Raw genomic sequence first — 19859 nt, forward strand, 5'->3', positions numbered from 1 at the left:
AAGTCTAAACATATTTCTTTTTTTGAAATAGTTGACGTTAATCCTTTTTTTTTCTCGTTATAAGGTTTCCTTACCCAAAGAAAAAAATTTATCCCAATCTGACACCATGTTTCGTCGGGTCCCTGTAATTTCTATGCCCCCGCGTGGTGACCGCTGCTACTACATTTTAGAGGAGGAAGGAAAGAACCAGAAACGCGTCCATTCACATCAAATACTTTATTTAGACTCCCCCTGATATTAACCAAGGGCAAGTAGCTCCCTGTAAGCGCATGTGCAAAAGGTTTTCTTTTGATTATTTAATCACAAAAACTTTTTTGCAGGTACTATTTGAGGCCAAAAGGGGGGGTACATTATTTGAATATGTATGAAAAAATAATTTAACAAAAAGTTAAAATCGTTAGTGAAGAAAATAATAAAAAAAAATTAAAATGAAATAAAGTAAAAACAAGCAAAAAATAAAAGTATGAATCAAATTTATCCCCAAATAACAAAAATAATTTTTTTTTTTTAAATAAATACACGCACGATTAAAAAAAAGTCTGAGATATATACACAAAAAGTGAAAGAAAACGCTTTCAGGGAACAATCATTAAATAAAAACACCATTTATGCAGGGTTTATGTTCCCCGTGAAACACCCATTTATTTATAAGATAAAACACAAGAAAATATATTGACTAACATTTAATGTACTCTTTATTTTTAGTTCATATCAAAACTTTTATTAAAACTGATTAGTTAATGAATTTTTAAGATGAATTTATCTCGGGAGAATATGTTAGGAATATGTCTCAGGAGAACAGAGAAGTTCCTATTTCATTTCCCATTTCAGTCATGTAAATTATTTACTGTTGAAATGTTATAAAACAAACTTTACGTTTTATATATATTATGACCTTCACCTTCCCCGAGGTGCGCGACTTATATGATCTTCACCGAGGTGCACGACTTGACACACAAAAATAAACCGCCTCTTAATCACCTGCTAACGCACGCGTCACTGTAACGTCCAATGACAACAACAACAACAACCTTCTCACTCGACCTGCACTATCTCAATCCCTCCTCTTGCGCATGCGCCCATAGATTCCTGACAACCTCGAGACTTCCGCTTATAAAAACCCAAGTTTTGTTGTCGCGCATGCCTACACAAGGCACAAACACGTGGGCGTTTGTTTTGTTGTTAAGTAATACACTCCCCCCTAATCTGATGATCACATAGAGTGCATTCCATTGGCTTCTGCGAAGGGTGGTATTTACAATCTCGGATTCAGGTTCTGGTTCTGGTTCTGGTTCTGGGATGGTTCTGGTTCTGGTTCTTATCCTGCCTGATCAGACGAACTACAACTACCACTCTCTTGCTCGGTGACTTCACTCATCAGCAGCTCATCATCTGATGATTCATCGCTCGCTGTAGTTGTGGGATGTACTTCACTAGCTGGGCGAAGATCGTGCACATGGCGTGGGGTTCCATCAACAAGGACCGACTGCTGGCTGATCACTCCAGATATTCGTCCTCGCTTGAACTTGGTGGTGCACTGGTTTCCAGGGGGTCTAACCCAAACTTGATCCCCTACCTTGTATTTGTCATGACTCTCGTCGTCGATTGGCTGGACAGTGTCAATGCCCTTTATCCTAACACAGTATTTGTGTATGGCATTGGCCGGTGCTGTTGTTAGTGTCTTCCGATCCTTTGGTGTGATGTTATACCAATATGTGGCCTCCGTAATGGTGCATTGTTTTCTGTCAGCAATTCTCTTGATGCTGCGATGGCTCCTCTCAGCAATGCCATTCCCTGATGGCACATGAGCACATCGCAGTCGTAGTCGGACACCCCACTCAGTCAACAACTGCCGAACTTGGTGGCTACAAAAAGCAGCATCGCTGTCCGTCAATATCTCTTCCGGCGCACCTCGCTCAGAAAAGATAGATGACAGTTGGCGGACAACATTCGCTGAGTCCTGCCTGGTCATTTGCCGCCACACTGCAAAACGAGTGGGTCCACAGTCGATAAGGGTTAGAAAGGGTTTACCACTGTAATGGGTAATATCCATCGCTACTCGTTGCCACACATGCTCAACCTCCAATCGCCCCTTCTGCCATTGCTCAGGTGCAGGATCGATAGACTGGCATGCCTCACAGTGCTTGATGATCTGCCTGACATCTGCCCTTGTCACTGCCGGGTCCACACGCCTCGCAAAATACAGAGTTCTTTTGATACCTGGATGTCCACTCTGCACATGAATTCTTTGTATTTGGCATGAGCTAATCGCGCCAACTGCGCAAGATCGAGCAGCGAACTCCACGCCTGTCTTCACAGCTTCATACCATTTGTGAGGCACACGGGTTAGTTGATCTGCACGATTACAGTGTGATGCCACAAGCGTTACACTCACCAACAGGTCATACTCCGATACCAGACTCTTAAGGGTGTTTAGCCTCCGCCGGATTAACATCTCACTGGCTGCCTTAGTGCTGACTCTCGTTCGTCCCGAAAGAGTGTCGGACACCCAGTGGTAGACGCAGAGAGAATCCGTGTACAAGTGCAACTTCTTTGACTGCCATTGCAGTGCCAGATTTAAACCCTTCACAACAGCATCCAGTTCCGCCAGGTTGATGTGTTGAGCATCATTCACGGGTCGCAGCCAGCACGCGTCTTCAATTACGTTTTCACGTTGCTCCAATAACACTCCCAATGCCAAAGAACTAGCATCAACCCACACATTCACAGTGTCCCCATCGACACACCATTCTCCACAGGCAGGGTCCTCCTTGTTAACTCTCTCTAGGGTTTCTGTCGTCATCAGAGTTAGAAGAGCATTATCAGATACATCATCCCAACCTGTAGTTACTAAACTTGCCCTGCGTTTGATGACACCCACAGCTGCTCGGAGCCAGCCACATGCTGGTAAGTGACCAATAAGTTTCCCACACAAGGAAAAAATAGTCCGCCGCGTAATAACATCAGGAATGTTTGGAATCTCACTGCCACACCTCCATCGTAAGGTACCGTCTTTCCCGCAAACGTCCAATCCTAATACCTGTGCTCCATCCCTCAGACATTCGGGATCCTAGCACTCCAACCTGAATTGAGCTAACTTTTCTCTGACATGTGACGCAGATTGTATATCTTCATTGACGTACACATCGTCAATATAGGCGGATGTTGCGTCCTCAGTGGTCTTTTCCTGGGACAACACTGCATTTACGATGGTCTTCTTGATTTGCGGTGCCACATTCAGCCCAAAGCCAAGTCGAGTAAGGCAGTATCTCTGACCCCGGAACCACACTGTCTGGAACAGCCACAATGTCTCATCCACTCGCACCTGCAAATATGCCTTCCGCAAGTCTACTATAGACACATTGGAACCCTTCTGGCGCCATTCTCTCAGCTTGCTGGCACACATGTCAGCATCGGCAGTGTACGTCTCAATGTATCTATTGAGTTCACGATAGTCCAGCACCGGACGAACTTTTAATTTGTTATGCTGGACTACTGCCGTTAAGGGAATCAGACCATTGGGTGGTCCCAGCTTGTTGGGGTAGGGGATCAGCCATCCATCCTGGATCCATGCCTCAAGTTCCTTCTTGTATTCATTACGGGCCTTGTTCGGTATCAAGTACTCTACAATGCTATTCTTGAGTTCGGTTGGCACCCTTCCTTCTGTCCACTTCCACGATGCAGTCCATGCTTTTTGGTGAGGGTCGTAGTCCACCTTAAAATCAGGCCGATCAATGTGAACTGCAGCACACACTGGGGTTTCCAAAAATCGCACAGTCCCATCTCTTCCAATAACAACTCCCCTCAGTGCCTTAATAGCATCATATCCCAACAGTACATCGAATCCCAGCAAATCACCTCGCATCACCAGCACATTAATGTCTGCGGCCACACCAGAGTCTGTGTGGACTTTGACAGTTCCGGCTCCACAGCAAGCTTGTGTATTGCCACCTTTTGTGGTTACTTTGATGTTCTGCTTTGTCCAGTTTCGACGCAACTTGGCACTCATGATGGTGTGTGAGCACCTGGAGTCGAGAAGAGCTGAACAAGGCACTTGGTTCATGTTCACATTTATTGTCGGTTGCGCCTCAATTAAATCTTGTCCGGGGAACAGGGCGGCGCTGACGTCCTGCACCCTAATGCATTTCCCACACAATTTTGGGATAAATGTCCATAACTACCACATTGGAAACAGCGCGGGTGCCCTCGCCCCTTGTTAGTACAACTTCTTGCGAAATGGCCTCGCTGGCCGCAGCAGAAACATCTCCCATCGGTCGTGGGTCTCAAACTGGGACTCTTTTCAGCATTAGTCTTGGCTGCCTGCGCCATCATTACAACCGGTTCCCTCAGGTCCTCCTCATCTCTGATAATGGCTCGAGCGCGTTCTAACAAATGTTCCATGGGCGTTACAGATACGTGGTGGAAGCCCTCAACAGTTGCTTAACATGGGTTGGAAGGCCGGCCACAAACGCATACGCCAGTGTTTGCTCTGACACTCCATTGCCAAATAGAACTGCAAGTTTCTTCAGCTTCGTGAAGAAGACGTCCACGGTTTCTCCTGGCATGAGCTTCCTAGAGGCAAATGTTTCGTAGGCCGTGCAGGGATCCATGGCAAATGCCTTGTATAAAGTAATTTTTGTACAGGTAACATCAGCCTTCTCCACGGCACTAAGTTGCTGATATACACTTAGGGCGACTCCAGCCAATCTCAGGGGAATCACGGTATACACCCCATTTACTTCACAGAGGTTGCAGGTCAGCTCAACCCTTTTGACCCAGTCGACAACAGAAGTGGATCCGTCGAATTCGAGTATCAGTTTTAAATCAAACTTTGCCCCAGCCATAGTTGTCCAGGAAAAGAGACAAAACGAAATAGCCGAAATAGCTTATGACCTTCACCTTCACCGAGGTGCACGACTTATATGATCTTCAGCGAGGTGCGTGACTTGACACACAAAAAAAAACAGCCTCTTAATCACCTGCTAACGCACGCGTCACTGTAACGTCCAATGACAACAACAACAACCTTCTCACTCGACCTGCTTTTTATACCACTATCTCAATCCCTCCTCTTGCGCATGCGCCCGTAGATTCCTGACAACCTCGAGACTTCCGCTTATAAAAACCCAAGTTCTGTTGTCGCGCATGCCTACACAAGGCACAAACACGTGGGCGTTTGTTTTGTTAGTAATTACTACATTATTTATAAGATAAAACACAAGAAAATATATTGACTAACATTTAATGTACTCTTTATTTTTAGTTCATATCAAAACTTTTATTAAAACTGATTAGTTAATGAATTTTTAAGATGAATTTATCTCGGGAAAATATGGTAGGAATATGTCTCAGGAGAACTTTCATTTCCCATTTCCGTCATGTAAATTATTTACTGTTGAAATGTTATAAAACAAACAAACTTTAAGTTTTATATATATTTCCAAGAAATAAATTATGCCCGGTGCTAAAATATTGAAGTCATCGATCGTTTTAGTAAAATAAAATAAATAAATAATAAAAAAAAACGTTGCGAAAAATGCTTCTATTTGAAAATACTCAAGGAAAAGTTTTATTTATTATTAAAAGAACGGACTGAAAAATACTCTCATAAAAATTGTTGGTTATCCTTTACGGAGATGGTCCCGACGTCCGCCTCGTTCTGAGTTCGGGGAGCGGCCTTCTGACGTAGGCGGTGTCGAGGCAGAAAATTACTCTAACCCTAAAATATGCGATATGCCCCAGACAGATGCTTTTACAAATATTGTGAAACAAATCGCAGAATTTTACAGAGTTGACTAACCACGTGGAACTATTCTAATCATGTGGACTGTTTATTTGTTTTTAATTCTAATTATTTGAACTGTTTATTTTGTAAAATTCCAATTATTTGAACTGTTGAATTATCAAAAATTTGAACTGTTTATTTTGTTAAATTCTAATTATTTGAACTGTTTATTTTGTTAAATTCTAATTATTTGAACTGTTTATTTTTTCAAATTCTAATTATTTAAACTGTTGAATAATCAAAATTTCTAATTATTTGAATGTTTATTTTTAAAAATTCTAATTATTTGAACTGTTTATTTGTTTTGAATTCTAATTATTTGAACTGTTTAAAATAAAAAAAATAAAAAATCTAATTATTGGAACGGTTTTTTCTTCTTCAGTTAACAACTGAAGGGGTAATTTTCTGCCTCGACACCGCCTACGTCAGACGGCCTCTCCCTGAACTCAGAACGAGGCGGACGTTGGGACCATCTCCGTAAAGGTTATCCAAATTGTTTTGCAGTTTAAAAAAAAATAAATAAAATAAAATATTCGATTTTCTTCGATGTAAGTAAATTTCAAAAACAGGTTCACTTACTGTTAGAATTTATTAGATTAAAAAATATCCCAATGTGCAATTACATAATTATCCAAATGGAAAATTGTTCTTTCTCTTTAGAAAAAGTAAATAAATACATGCACGTTTGAATTACCTTCAAAAAATTACCAGACGAAAAATAAAAAATGAAATATATACTTTTATTTTTTTATATATTCTTTTATGTAAGGGGCAACGAAAAATATTTGTTATGGCTATTAGAGTGGTCACGTGGTTGAACACAAGAAACTTTCGGCACCGCATACCTACATGATGATCTGGTAATGACGTCACACTGTCATGTTCGTCGGCCTTTACGCTCAGTAGGCTCGATCATACCGTCTGCACACGGTTTTTGGTTCATGTATTTGGGGCCGTTATAGATTGTGCTAGATTACTCTATGACAAATCAATGCACTTACAAAAAAAAAAAAAAAAAAAAAAACGAAGAATTTTTAAAATCTAACAAAAACACTTATAAACCCTAACTCAATTGGAGCGAATTCTATCATATTACCATTTTTCTTTCATGTGCAACTGCAACTTTGACCCTGGGCCATTTCTAGGTGTATCAGACTTTTTGGGAATTTTTGACACCCCTAACACGAAACTGTGAATAAAATATATATAAAAAAAAAATAACTCGTAATTTCTCTTTTAAAAGTGTGTTGTTTATTTTCTTTATGGATTATACTTCCAAAATAAACTATTAAAGTTGTTTAAAAAAATAATAGAAATATTATTTTTTTATTAAAAAAAAAAAAAAACAGTAATGGAATTAATTGAATTTTACGAGTTCAGTATTTTTCAATTTTTAAACTTTAAAAATCTATCAAAATTTTTCTATTGATTCAATTTTTACGATATTTTCAGGATCAATGTGAAATTTTATGCTCTTTTCAATAAACGGAATATAATATTTTAGACAAACGTTTTTTTTAATTCACGCCCCCCCCATTTTTAAATGCCTATTAAAAAGTAAATAATTAATTTACTCACCAAAGTTTTATATATCACAAATTGAAGAGAAAAGGTCAATAAATAATATATTCAAATTTAAAACAAAAACAGAAGTGTTTTTTTAGAAATTTACTTGTAAAGTTCGAAGTTTAAAACCTTTTTTTTTTAAAAACAGTTTTTTTTTAAACAAGTTTTTTTTTTTTTTTTAATAAAATCTTGGTCCTTTCTCCTTTAATTGGAAAAAAAATAGGGTTTGAATTACATTTTTCGAGTAGTTATAAGCTTGGAAAGTCAGGGGGTAAAATTAATTCACGTCCCCCCCCATTTTTAAATGTCTATTAAAAAGTAAATAATTAATTTACTCACCAAAGTTTTATATATTGCAAATTGAAGATAAAAGATCAATAAATAATATATTCAAAATTAAAACAACAAAAAAGAAGTGTTTTTTTAGAAATTTACTTGTAAAGTCCGAAGTTTAAAACCTTTTTTTTTAACCACGTTTTTTTTTTTTGTTTGTTTTTTTTTTTTAGTAAAACCTTGGTCCTTGCTCCTTTAATTGAAAAAAAAATAGGGTTTGAATTACATTTTTCGAGTAGTTATAAGCTTGGAAAACCGAGGGGTCGAATTATTCAATATTTTTCACGCATTCGTAAGGTCAGTTTCTGACACATCTAACCCATTTCTATACTAAAATAAAGGAAATCATAATGCGACTCTGTAGTAAAAAAGAACATGGTACTGGTCGCGATTTGAGTTCCCTGCCGAACACCATAAAAAAAACACTGACTTCTCCCTACGCATGAGCAAAGGACATGTTTTAGTTGCCAAATGATCATGAATTTTTATCGACTTTTTTTTTTTTTACTGTTTTACTGTTTATGATTATTGAAATAAAAGAAATTACTACACATTAATAATATCTCACTTTTATCGCCTTTGTTTTTTATCACTTTTATCGACTTTTTCTTTATTTTTTTTTAAATAGCATTTTCTTTTTAAATGACGACGTTTTTACTGTTTATGAATATTAAAAGAAAAATAATTACTGAACATTTATTAATAAAAAAATGGGTGCTAGTGCACTTATGATCCGCGCTATATTTTAAATCGCATTTCTAAGTTTAATTTAAGTTTAATGTTTTTTTTTTTTATTCAATTGTAAGGTTAAAGTAGAGAATAGGTACAAAACACCCTCCCATGTTAAGAATGGCTTTTAAATAATAACGTTATTTCAGCACGGATCAATATTAAAAAGAAAATGCTATTTAAAAAAGAAAAGAAAAAGTCGATAAAAGTGACACATAAACAGTAAAACACTAAAACAGTAAAAAAAAAAGTTGATAAAAGTGATTAAAAACAAAGGCGATAAAAGTGAGATATTATTAATGTGTAGTAATTTCTTTTATTTCAATAAAACAAAGTCGATAAAAATTCATGATCGTTTAGTTACTATGGCAACTAAAACATGTCCTTTGCTCATGCGTAGGGAGAAGTCAGTGTTTTTTTTATGGTGTTGGGACGTTGGGCAGGGAACTCAAATCGCGACCAGTACCCAGTGTTTTTTTTATGGCGTTCGGCAGGGAACTCAAATCGCGACCAGTACCCTTACTTTTTGTTTAGCAATCTGTTTTATACAAAGAAACGATTATAAGATAGTTAATAATCAACACGAGACGTGTTTGACGTGTAGAAGTCAACATTTTAAGATGGCGACCGGAAAAGCAAATTCGCATAAAATTAAAAATAATTTTGGGATTTATTCATTTGATTTAGTCACACATTTTGGTGCTAGTGCAGTGCACTTACTGGTCCGCGCTATTTTTTAAATCGTATTTCCAAGTTTAATTAAAGTTTTATGATATGTTTTTTTTTATTCAATTGTAAGGTTAAATATAGAATAGTTACAAAACACCCTCCCCTCCTCATGTTAAGAATGGCTTTTTAAATAATAACGTTATTATTTCAACACGGATCAATAAGTGCACTAGTACCCACATTTTTAATGTTTATTTACAGACATATTTTCACAGAAAATTACTTGTCATTAAAAACAGCGTCTTCCCTAATTTTCTGCGTACGCTACCGGAACCGGTGACAAAGTAAAACAGTACCTTCGCTTTTTTTTATTTTTTTTTTTTATTCAATATTTGCATTTTGAAGTGATGTATTGAAATAAGATATAAACAAAGAACATTATTGAAAAGTATACAATAAAAATAACACAGTCTTTGCATTTTTAATAACACAATTAGTGTAAATAAAATTTGTGAAAAAATACACAATTAGTGCAAATAACAAAAAAGCGAAGGTACTGTTTCGGGCAGTCTTCTTGTAGTTAAGCCCGGCAAACTCGAAAGTAAGTTCGACAATTCTAGAAGGGTCACATGAGTATTTACACCGTCAAATCACGATATTACGAATTATTAAAGTTTTAAAACATAGAATAAAAAAATATTTCATTAATATTTAATAAAAAAATATTTAAAAAATTATTTAAATATTTTTTATATTTATTTTTGGTATTCCGGCATAAAGCTCGAGACAATAGTCTCTAACCCCCTTTCACAACAAAAGGAACTAATTTCCCTATACACCGCTTTTGGTTACTATGGGAACAGTTAATTTTTGTGATGATTCGATTTTTAATAATAATGATGAATGATAATAATGATGATTCGATTTTTAATAATAAACAATATACAGGACATTTTAAAAGTAAAACAATATTTGTTTAATAGTAATTATTAAAGAAAAAGTTAAAATTTGACTTTTTTGGCCTTTTTTTATCTAAAAAATGTGGTTTTGTCTTTGAATTTGGCCTTTTTTGCTGAAAGATTTGGCTTCAAACATTTATTGTAGCCTACAATATACAGGATTTTTTATTTATTAATTTTTGTGACTCGAGGAATAAACCAATAAAATCTATTTTGTTTTTTTATTATTGTTGATTTTTTTTTATTATTGTCGATTTTTTTTTATTATTATTGTTGATTTTTTTTTTAATTATTATTTGATCTGAAAACCCGCACAAATTATTAGTACTGCCGCTAATTAATCGAAAAATCGTACGCGTTCTGCTGCAGTGCTGCACTTATGGAGAAAATTGTTGATGATGTTATACCTGCAGCAGCTGACCTGTGTTTTTTGGAGTATTCTCAGTATTCATATTAAGCAATGTAATTCTTTGTTATCGGTGGTGGTGGTGGTGGCCATTTCTATACATGCAAGCAAGCGCATTTAAATTTGTCACAAAAAAAGTAGTTTTTGGGATATTAATCAGTGTAGTTTATTATTAAAAATAAATATTAATATTTAAAATAAAATAAAATGTGTTTATTATTAAAAATAAATATTAATATTTAAAATAAAATAAAATGTGTTTATTATTAAAAATAAATATTAATATTTAAAATAATAAAATGTGTTTATTATTAAAAATCGAATCATCACAAAAATTAGCTGTTCCCATAGTAACCAAAAGCGGTGTATAGGGAAATTAGTTCCTTTTGTTGTGAAAGGGGGTTAGAGACTATTGTCTCGAGCTTTATGCCGGAATACCTTATTTTTTTTTTATTACGCACAGAAAAGTTTCACGTATTTTTTTGAATATATTTTTTTAATTTAATTTGAGGGTAAAACCGTCAAATCACGACATTACGAATTATTTAAGCTTTATCACTATATTACGAATTATTAATTAATGTTTTCAAATATTTTTTTAAAATATTTTCATATTTTAAAATATTTTTTTTTTATATTTTATTTCAAGTTTTACGCTTTTATACACGACAAAGTTTCGGTTTTTTTTTTATTAAATTATATTTTGTTCTGTTAAGACAATAATACACTTTCTAAAAATTGTTTCTTTTTTCTGTTAAATAAATAGTTATAAATATATAAAAATGTATATTTTGTTCGTTTACTTTATTTAACCAAGTGGTTACTTCCAATTCGTTCAATATAATTTTCTTAACAAAATATCACATGATTTGACGGTGTAGATGCGACCCTTCTAGAGTTGTCGAACTTACTTTCGATTTGCCGGGCTTAACTGCAAGACTACCCTGTTTTGCTTCTTCACCGGTTCTGGTATCGCCACGCAATAAATTAGGGAATTTACTGATACATATTTTTTCTATCAACTTAAGGAAAGAATGTTTGTAAGTATTAAATTTTAATTTTTTGTTATGTCTTGAGGCGAACATTTCATTTTGGCTCGTGTACATTTTAACATTTTAAAGAAATTATGTGTTTATATTTCAAGAGATTTCAGTCCGTGTTAGGAGAGACTTAAGAATGTTTGTTAAGATGCAGAAGTGCGAAAATTTCTCATCAAATAATAGGAAGCGAACTGTTTTTTTGTTTGTTTTGTTTTGTTTTAATCAAGTGATTACTTCCATTCCATTTGTTTTTTATGGGAGAGTCTCGCAAATTTAGAATTACTAGTATGGAACAAAAAATGGTGCTATTGCAGAGATTGATCTGCGCTATTTTTTAAATCGTTTTTCCACGTTTAATTAAAGTTTTATGATATGTTTTTTATTCAATTATAAGGTTAAAGTACAGAATCGGTACAAAACACCCTCCCCTCCCCATGTTAAGATTTTTTTTTTTAATAATAACGTTATTATTTCAGCACGGATCCGGATCACTCTTTGCATGAGTGCCAAAAAAATAATACAGCTAGGTTAGAACTGTTGTGTCAAATCTAGTCATACATAAAGGCGTTAAAGCCTCCAAAATACAATAATTGATTTGTAAAAAATTTGCAGGATGGCTGTGTCAGCTACTTCGAAACACATACCTGCAAAATTGTAAACCCAGAATACATCGTTGAAGTATACGAGTTTGTGGGGTTGTATTACTATGCACATAGATTCGAAAAAGTTATCAAAACCAAATATATAACAAATAAATGTTATTAAGGCCAACATAAGTTACGTTTCTGCTTAACTGGATACTTTTTTAGTGTTTTATTCAATGTACGAAGGGCGTGCAATAAGTAATGTCCCTGACTAACTTCCAGGTGTCTGATCTAGCTGAAATTTTGCTCTACAGGTTATTTGGCAAATTATAGCTCTGAACTAGTTGTGGTTTCTGTTTTACAGGTGTTTGAACTGAGTCAGGTGTGAAATGGAGTCTGTTGAATGTCGAGCAGTGATCATGTTTTTGTATTTGAAAGGACGCACACCACAGGAGACTTTTGATGAAATGAAAGAAACTTATGGTGATAATGCCCCATCATATAACCCTGTAAAACGCTGGCATTGTGAATTCAAACATGTCTGGAAGTCTGTGGAAACAGCTCCAAAACCTGGTCACCCCCTTTCTGCCATTGATGAGGCATCTGTCTGTCAAGTTGAAGCTGCCATTTTGGAAGATCGGTGCATTACTATTTGCCAAATAGCCCGAAATGTCAAGATTAGTACAGGGTCTGTGGAAACTATCATTCATAACCATTTGCATATGCATAAGGTGTCTGCCAGATGAATTCCCAAGTTGCTCACACCATTTCAGAAGCGAGAACGCATCGAGTGCTTGAGGATGAATTTGGAGATGTGCCAAGAAGCTGAGTCAAAGTTTTTCAAAAGACTGATTACACAGGATGAAACCTGGGTCTATCACTATGATCCAGAAACCAAAGCCCAGTCAATGCAGTGGAAGCACTTGAACTCACCACCTCCAAAGAAGGAAAGGGTGCACCCCTCTGCTGGCAAGGTCATGCTCACAGTCTTCTGGGATCAGGGCGGAGTAGTGATGACAGGTTTCCTGGCAAAGGGTACCACAATTACAGGAGCCTATTATGCTTCACTTTTGAGGAAATTAAGGGAAGCTATCAAAATCAAAAGGCGGGGCAAGATCAGCAAAGGTACCCTCCTCTTGCAGGACAACGCTCCAGTCCACAACTCGCATGTCGCCAGATCAGAAGCACGGGCGTGTGGTTATGAAATCCTTCCCCATCCTCCCTACTCTCCTGACCTTGCACCCTCTGACTTTCACCTCTTCCCAGCCATGAAGTTGTTTGTGAAAGGAAAGCGTTTCCCAGATGATGCAGCCTTGATTTCTGAAGTCACGTCGTGGTTGGAGGACCAACCTGGAGTGTTCTACAGAAACGGTCTCCAGAGCTGCATCAAACGATGGGAGAAATGTATAACTCTATGTGGTTCCTATGTAGAGAAAGACTAATAACTGTGCCAAGATTCATTGCTCTACTGCTATGGGAAGTGGGACAGGGGCATTACTTATTGCACGCCCCTCGTAACATGTTTATTTAGCTCGAAAAACATACAGTGTTTACTGATGTATTAGAAAATTTTAAATGGCGCTCGACTCTCTCTTGAACACGGTAAGTTTGAGAAAGTGAGTTAAAAATTTTAAAAAATTTACAAAATACTGTTAGAAACTCGCTCACTATGTTATTGTGACGTAGGCTGAACTATATTCGATGGATTTTTATTTTTATTTTGTGTAGTTTCTTATTTTTAACTCATTTTCCCAGACTTACTGTGTTCGAGATGGAGTCATTTTAAATTTTCCAATTCATCGGTAAACACTGTATGTTTTTCGAGCTGAATAAACAACTTAACTTATCTTACCTTTGATTACATTTATTTGTTATAGATTTGTTCTTTGACGACTTTTTTGAATCTAGGTGTATAGTAATACAAAACCCGAGTCTGTATTTACTCAGAGAGAGAGAGAGAGAGAGAGAGAGAGAGAGAGAGAGAGAGAGAGAGAGAGAGAGAGAGAGAGTGCAACAAAGCGTGTCTTCCCCCCCCCCCCAAAAAAAAAAAAATGAGTGTTTTTTTTTTTTTAGTGGTTAGGACTGAAGCAAAAAACTCGGGTTTTTAGTACCAGTTTTTTGTTGCTTTTTTTTTTTTGTCTAATCAAAGAATGTATAAGCCACGGAAACATACCATTATACCCAGTGATAGCTGGTGTATGTAGCAGCCGTTACTAACAAGCTACATCTCACAACTACGAGATTTGAAATTCATTTCCTCCTAGTTTGTCCTATCACAGGTCAGCTCTCTATCACGTGACTGAGTACATAAAAGACGAAACCTGAAATTATTAACTCTTTTGGATCCTGACACTGCCTGGGAGCAGACTTCGCCTGGGGCTGCTGACCCAGGCAGGATGTGAGTACAACAAGCTAGCTATATATCTCTTTTCAAACTCCTACTTACTTCCACATGCCGTATCCAAACGAACATTCTATCTTCACACAAGAACCTCTCTTTCTTTCTCCTTCAACAGGCCTGATCTATATCTAATTGTCAGATATTTAATCTTCGTTCCCACACAACAAACTCTTCACGACTTCTATAAATACACATGCGCGTACGAACAATGAACTCATCATACTAATACGTTTCTATCTATGACTCTCTTACTGGCTCTAGGATTCGGTTCTTGTCAAGCTGTGTTAGCTCGTGTTGTGTGGTTGGTTAATAGAGAGAAACGAAAAGACGCGTGTTGTTAGTTTTAAATATAAAACATGGAGCCCTTTATTTCCAGTGCGCATGCGTGGTTGTTACAAAACAAGGATTGTCATGAAACGAAATGATAACGTTGTTACAAAACTAGGATTGTAACGAAACGAAACGATAACATCGTTACATCCCCCCTTTACCAATATGAAGATTATGATATTGAGCATATTCAATATATGATAAAAGGTAAGGGCTAATTCAGGGTAAACTGCCTGAATAGCTACAGCGAAGCAGGGGATTATTCTGCCCCATGAATTGCTTTTGCTTGCTATACTTCTTTAGAAAATGTTCACAAGTTCATTTTTGATAATGGTCGTACCATCCTGCCACTGCAAGTGTATTGTTGGGAGTCTCTTTGTGGAGACTGAGTTGTACATGCAGGTGGTTCTGCAAATGTTACATGCTTTGGCGTTTGTGGTGGTGTTGGCCTTATTGGAGCACTCCTAATATGCTGCCGGTTTCTCCGTAGCATATATCCGTTTGCAGTTTGTAGGAGATATGATCGGGGACCATCTGCTTGAGAAGCTACGGTTGCTAAGTCCCAGTTTCCGTGTGTAGGGTTTTGTGCTCTTACCCTCTGGCCAGGATATAAAGGTGGTAGGTCTTCCTTGAGCGCATGCTGGTCAAAATATTTATTTTGCTTGCGTTGCCTTTGTTTAAAAGCATCATATATTTGACCCTGATCTTGGTGGTTGTTTTCTATTTTTGTTGCAATTGGGGATTGGATTCGTCTACCCATGAGTAGCTGTGCGGGGCTGGGTATGGCGTTTTAGATAGGTGTGCAGCGCCAGTGCAATAATGCAATTTCGGGTGTTGTCCTAGATTGCTTAGCCTTTTTGAGGATGGTCTTGATGGTCCTTATCTGGCGCTCTATGAAACCATTTCCCTGTGGTCTTCGAGGTGAGGTGGTCTGATGGTTGAAACCCCATTCTGTGGCAAATTCGTGGTAAAGGGCGCTTGAGAAGTGTGGCCCGTTGTCACTAACCACTTTTGACGGTATGCCAAACTCCGCAAAGGTTTATTGCGTTATTTTTATGACAACACTGCTTGGTGAGTGGGCAGGTAACTATTTGATAACAGGGTACTTGGAGTAGTAGTCTGCTATGATCAGCCATTGATGTCCATGGAGCTCGAAAAGGTCTGTTCCAATTACGTCCCATGGCTTTGTCGGAATGTCGTGCTGCAGAAGAGGCTCTGACATTTGTGATGGCTGATGTTGTTGACAGATGCTACATGAGCTTGTGAATTGTTCGATGTCTCTGTTTATATTTTTCCAATAGACAGTGTCTTTGGCTAGGAGTTTGGTTTTCTCCTGTCCTAAGTGAGCGGTGTGGAGTTGCTTTAGGATATCTTCTTGGAGGGTCTGAGGAATGAAAATTTGTTGTCCTTTAAGGATAAGGCCGTCATCAATTGATAGCTGATCTCTTAGGCTCCAGAATTCTCTGATATCGGTAGGCAGTTGCTTGATTGTCTCAGGCCATCCCATGACAATGGTATCTCTTAGCTGGTTAAGCAGAGGGTCAGCTGTTGTGCAGTCTCTCAGTTTTTCAATGCGGTCAGCAGAGAAACGAATGGTGTCAACTCGAACATCGAGATCGATAGGGTCCGAATTACCAGGTGATGGCAGGCGTGATAACCCATCAGCCAATATGTTTTCGGATCCCTTGTTGTAGGATAATCTGAAATTATATCCCTGTAGCTGGATGAGCATTCGTTGTAGGCGAGCTGGAGCTGAGGTGAGAGGTTTGTCAATGATCATGACAAGAGGTTTGTGGTCAGTGACAATTTGGAAACCATGACCGTATAAATATGTGTGGAATCTATGTGTGCCAAACATGATTGCCAGTAGTTCCCGCTCGATACATGCGTATCGTTATTCTATTTGTGTCAGACTCTTGCTTGCGTATAAGACAGGCATTAAATTGCCAGCTGAGTCTGGTTGTAGAAGCGCTGCTCCTATTCCATGAAGACTTGCGTCACAGTGTAAGTAGATTGGGCGCTTGAGGTCAAAGTAGTGAAGCAGGAACGTTTCAGACACTTCACTCTTCATGTTTTTGAAAACCGTCTGGTGGTGTGGCTCCCATTGGAATTCTGACTCTTTGTGAAGTAAGTCACGTAATACAGTGGTTTTTGAGCTGAAATCCTTAATAAAGCGGGATAGGTATGTCATTACACCTAGAAACTGTTGCAGTTCTGTTTTATTGCGTGGTTCTGGCATTTCCTGTAGGTCTCGTACCTTTGCTGGGTCAGGTTTCATTCCAGAATGGGTGTATATATTTCCGAAGAAGGAGATTTCCTGGCATTTTATCTCGCATTTCTTGGAATTCATTGTGAGGCCCTCTTGTGTAGCGACTTCCATGAGGTGCCTTAGGTTGTTGTCATGTTCACGTTCTGTTGAGCCATATACAACAATATCATCCGCTATACCGCATGCTCCTGTGCACTTCTCAAGTATTCTGTCCATCTCGAGCTGGTAGATGTCTTGGCTCACGTTTAAACCAAATGGAAGTCGTTGGAAGCAGTACCTTCCAAATGGTGTTTGAAAAGTGGTCAGGATCTGGCTTTCCTGGTCAGGCTTTATAGACCAGTATCCTGCCTTAGCATCCAGTTTTGAGAAGTATTTTGCACCTGCAAACCGGTGATTGAGTTCCTCAACTGTTGGGATTTGATGATACGGCCGCATTAGGGCTTTGTTTAGTGCCCTTGGGTCTAAGCAGACCCTTATTGTGTTGTCGCGTTTCGTTACATGCATAAGGGAGCTTACCCAGTCAGTTGGCTCCTCAATACGACGAATGACATTCTGTGACTCCATCTTGTCTAGTTCAGCCTTGATCTTCTCCCGCATGGCTATTGGCGTTCTTCTTGGTGCGTCTATGTGGCATGGAGTGTTAGGGTTGACAGTGAGCTTGTGTGTTTTCTTGAACTCGCCAATGCGGTCGAATCTGTCGGGGTATAAACGCATCAGATCATCTATGCTGTTGATAGGTTGTTGCTGAACGGATATGGCACAGTTCATTGTCACAACGTTGAAGGCTACAGATGTTGGCAGGCCCAGTATAGCTGGTCCTGGAGTGTTGATCACATAAAATTGAGTGTTGAGCCATGAAGAGTCCTTGTATTTGCACCTGATGTTTGTGGTGCCATGCCATTTTATTTCAGTGTTGTTGTATGCTGTCAGTACGCATTTCGTTGGGTTTAGTGATCCAGGTATTGGATTTCCGTCTTCGTTTATGGCGGAGGGGCACATACTGCGGAATATGCGTAAAGGTAGTGTGTTTGCCTGTGCACCCGTGTCTACCTTCAGTTTGAGGCTGTACGTACCTGGGTGGTCTGTTAATATAACGTTGATATTGACAAACGCTTCATTTTGTGTTGTTTTTTGTTTGTGCAGTGGATGTTCACTGTTAATAGTGCTGAATGTGAGGTGCTCCATCGCCGCATGTAGTTTTGTTGTGGCTCGGTCGTCAGGTTGACTTTTTGGCCTGTTCCATGTTGTCTGTGCCTTGGCTGGCTGCGGCTTTTGTGCCAGGGTTTTTCTTGTTTCCTGGATCTGAGTCTCGCTGAGAAGCACAATTTGGCCTAATGGCCCATTCTCCCGCTGGAGCTGCATATGTCGTTCTTGGCAGGGCAATGTTCCTTGCCAAAACGGTGGTCCCGTCCACAATTTTTACACAAGTTGCTGGTATTTCTGTTGCCTTCCTGGCGTTCACGACCACCGCGATTTATGGTGTCTATCTGTGACAGGCCATGTAGTTGGTGTATTTTGTTTATATACACGGCTGAAGCCTCATATGTGCGTGCTAATTTCACAGCCTCTTCTATTGTGTAGCCCTTCGGCTTGTTTAACAGTTCTTTTTGTAAGTCCGGTATGTGCGTGTTGGCTATCAGTATTTCTACTAAACGTTCGTTCATTTCATGGGCTGTGAAATCGCATTTCTTCGCCTGTAAGCGACACCTGTTTAGAAATATGTCGGTCGTCTTGGTAGGTTTTTGTTGGTATCTACTGAGTTCGAGCCTACATATACGGTGGTTGGTTGCCGGTTCCAGCTGCTCCAAAAATGCGTTGAAAATTTTGTTGGCGTCTCTCCGGTCTTCGTTTGGCATAGACCAACTGTTGTATCTACGAATTCCTTCCTCGCCAGTTGCGAGTAGAATGATAGGCACTTTCTCTTCTTCTTTAGTTCCCTTCGCTGTGAAATAAAGTTCCAAACATTGTTGGAATATCTTGAATGACTCTGCAGTGTTAGGCGAGTCCCAGTCCAGAATGGGAACTGGTATCGATATATTAGCCATAGTAGTAGTAGTGTTGTTGCGAGCTTCAATGAGCGTGTGTGTGTGTGTTTTACGAAGTTTTGGTTCGAAAAGAAAAGAGAAAAAAAAATAATGTCTTACTTTTATCGTTGTTTTATTTTATTTTTTATCTCGCCGCTGTCACCATGTCAAGCTGTGTTAGCTCGTGTTGTGTGGTTGGTTAATAGAGAGTGTGCATGCGTGGTTGTTACAAAACAAGGATTGTCATGAAACAAAATAATAACGTTGTTACAAAACTAGGATTGTAACAAAACGAAACGATAACATCGTTACAGTTCTGGGGTTCCGGAAGGAGTGAGTCACTTGCTTGACAACAGCACATTTCTGCCCTCTTCTTTTCCAATCGACCACACCTGGCCTCTCGCCACCGCACAATCGAAACATCAGCAATACGAAATATTTCCCCACGTTTTATATATAGAAAAAATATCTAGAAAAAAAAGGAAAAGACAGGAAAAAAATAGCTTCTCCCATCATGCCCTGCCTTCCCAAGATGTCCTATAAATGATCTAGCCATCCTTTCCTTCATCTTTCCGAAAGAGCAATGCAGATACACCTTTTTTTTGTTTTTTTTTCTAACCATATACCCCACACGCCCCCCCCCCGATCTTCAAGATCAATAAGACACTTCATAATCCTTAATCCAAGCAGGCCTCCTCCTCTCACGTTGAGGCCTCTGGGGGACAATTTCTTGGGGGCTGACGTTTTCAGGTTCGCTACAGATA

The 19859-nt window shown here is 38.3% G+C and overlaps 1 protein-coding gene across 1 annotated transcript; it reads right to left on the minus strand.

Moving 5' to 3' along the window:
• Window positions 1-16696: 16696 nt before the first annotated feature.
• Window positions 16697-17287, minus strand: LOC145269156 (uncharacterized). The gene has a single exon (XM_080124764.1). The coding sequence runs from the start codon at window positions 17285-17287 to the stop codon at window positions 16697-16699; it is 591 nt and encodes a 196-aa protein (XP_079980890.1).
• Between the last annotated feature and the right edge of the window lie 2572 nt (window positions 17288-19859).

Source organism: Euprymna scolopes, chromosome 45 (genome assembly GCF_053919585.1).
Source record: "Euprymna scolopes isolate OS-2025 chromosome 45, ASM5391958v1, whole genome shotgun sequence".
Lineage (NCBI taxonomy): Eukaryota > Metazoa > Mollusca > Cephalopoda > Sepiida > Sepiolidae > Euprymna > Euprymna scolopes.

Bases quoted from the DNA above. Each gene is read 5' to 3' on its own strand.
- LOC145269156 (XM_080124764.1), bottom strand. From the start codon at position 17,287: ATGGACAGAATACTTGAGAAGTGCACAGGAGCATGCGGTATAGCGGAT.